The sequence below is a fragment of the Myzus persicae genome, unplaced genomic scaffold, assembly GCF_001856785.1.
Source record: "Myzus persicae strain clone G006 unplaced genomic scaffold, MPER_G0061.0, whole genome shotgun sequence".
NCBI lineage: Eukaryota > Metazoa > Arthropoda > Insecta > Hemiptera > Aphididae > Myzus > Myzus persicae.
The window spans coordinates 56964-59520 of record NW_019104200.1 but is presented as its reverse complement, the minus strand read 5'-3'; the positions used below and the strand labels follow the sequence as shown (position 1 = coordinate 59520).

Here is a 2557-nt window from a genome sequence, read left to right as displayed (position 1 = left end):
AGATGTCCGAAACCGACATTGCCACCAACCACTCCAGCACCAGTTTGCTACCCAGGATCCAACGATCCTAGATGTCCTAAACCAACATCTCCACCAACTTATTACCCACCCTCATCAACACCATCACCACCAGCCTGTTATCCTGGCTCAAACGACCCAAGGTGTCCGAAACCGACATTGCCACCAACCACTCCAGCACCAGTTTGCTTCCCAGGATCGAACGATCCTAGATGTCCTAAACCAACATCTCCACCAACTTACTACCCACCCTCATCAACACCATCACCACCAGCGTGTTACCCTGGCTCAACTGATCCAAGATGTCCACAAATTAAACCTGTTCAAACACCTTTTGTTTGTGTATGCAATACTTCAACTCCTAGACCTATTCCACCACCGCTGTGTTATCCCGGTTCCACAGATCCTCGATGTCCTGCTCAAGAATCACTAGTATGTTATCCTGGATCCCCAGATCCAAGATGTCCACAATTTCCTTCGTCAACTCAATATCCACCTACGTACTTACCCCCTTTGGAACCAATAAAATATGAACAAGCAAATAATAATTTCATTCAAGAAGTGACTACCCAGTATCCATCATATGTATCTACAGATGATAGTTTTGGTGGTCAGCAGCAATTGGATCTGTTTAGTAAAGGTAAAACAATCATAGCTTCCCCTTAGATTAACTACATCTTAATTAATGAATCTTAAAAATATTCATAATTTTTTCTATGTGTGCATCTATTTTTGTTTAAAAGTTAATATTTTGGTTTGTTTACAGCTTTAAATGGTTTTAATATTCAAAGGAGAGATGTAGAGTCTGGTATTCGTCAATTGAAATCGGAGTTGAAAAATGAAATTGGTAACGAAAACTTGGATGCATTAGACAGCTTAGGAGATGATGTGTTACGTGAACTACAAAATCAACCGGAATCTCAGAAGAAACGTTAATATTAAACGTTAATTTAAAATAATTGCTTTGTAAAGACATTTTAATTTTTAAATTGGCCAATCAAATGTATGACTTATTTAAATTGCTCAAGTGTTTTTGTAATTAAGATTGTTACCAATCATCGTTACCAGTTACCTACCACTATATAATAATGTTTAATGTGTTTATTTGATATAGTTTGCATACATGTTTTTATGTTTTTTTATTAAATGTATTTTGATATTTACTACAGACAATTTATTTATTTTTTGTTTTATCCATTAATAAAGTATTGTAGTTGTTTTCATTTAATCGATATTAACATAATCCTTTATTGGTATTCTCTTTGATTTGTTCATACATTTATTGCATTTTAATCAAATTCATAACATATCATTATTTTTATTTTTTCATTTTTAACAATCGTTTTTGGTTTCCGGTATAGTATAATATTTTTGCTTATTTTTTCAAATTAACGACGATCCCCAACCCAATACTCGGGTTCAACAGTAAATGAGCATTAAATTCCGGTGTTAAAATAAATTATTGCAAATAACCACACTATATTATACCGTTAGTGGTATCGCAAAATATACCATAATACCGTCGACCAGCGCAAACTGCTGCAGCGGGGACAGCGATGAAGACGTTACCGTGGTAACCAAAATCTGAATGATTGGACCACGAGAGCGGTGACGGCGCTGGTGGCGGCGACTACTATTCGGTACATGTCCCCAGTACCGAACGAATACACCGGCTCGAAACAACCGCCTGCCGAAGTTTAAGTTTACCCCACCTCGTAAGTGCGTTCACTAATACAACGTAATTTTCAAACGTTGAATTTTTCTTGTAAAAAGGACGTAGCGTCAAAAACATTATGTGCACACTTTTAGGTATTTTGTGTTTTTAATTTGTCAAACTATTTTGGACTAAGAGAAAAAAAAAAGAAAGAAAATAATGGCCACATGCGTCAACGTGAGTTATTTTTTAATTATCTGCCTAAGCAATAGTTATTAGAAATCTTTTAATTTAAGAAATTATTAATTTATACATTTCTTACTATCTGTTCTCTATGTATTTTATGATGATAAAATATTTGTAAGTTTTTAATAAGAACTAAATCATACGTCTAAATACATAATACTATTATTATCATATAAAATATTTTTTAAGAATATCCTAGGACTAGTATTGTTTTAGCTCTATATTATTGAGTATTTTAATAATTTTGTTGATTATCTCGATACTACTAATTTTTATTTTGTTAAAAAAATCCATTAAATGCAGGTGTTGTAAACAGGTATTTGTCGGTTAGTAAAAATATTTAAATAAACGACAATTAACAAACAACAAATTCTCAATATTTGTGGCGATGATAAACTAGAGCATGCGAAAAGCACGTTGTGTAATTAATAATTTAATAAGGAATAGGTCAGAATTAAGATTAATTATGTATAATGTATATTATAAGAGTTGCAAAAAAAGCTTAGTACAAAATGCATTTTAATAGCTATTTTAAACTAATTTACTTGTTACTTTCAATTTATCCAAGAATGAATTCGATTATTTTTTGAAACTTATTGTGCTGTTGTTTCATCGTCAGGAGATCGATCTTATACGATA

At 32.8% G+C, this 2557-nt stretch overlaps 1 protein-coding gene across 2 annotated transcripts in view; it reads left to right on the top strand.

Annotated features, from left to right (window-relative positions):
- Positions 1–1181, top strand: part of LOC111039879 (proline-rich extensin-like protein EPR1) — a 32319-nt gene extending 31138 nt beyond the window's left edge. For both annotated transcript variants that reach the window (XM_022323529.1, XM_022323530.1), the window contains exons 9-10: positions 18–658; positions 785–1181. In XM_022323529.1, the coding sequence (XP_022179221.1) occupies positions 18–658; positions 785–954 (811 nt within the window). In that variant the 3' untranslated portion in view covers positions 955–1181. The remainder of the gene's footprint in view (positions 1–17; positions 659–784) is intronic.
- The last annotated feature ends 1376 nt before the right edge of the window (positions 1182–2557 follow it).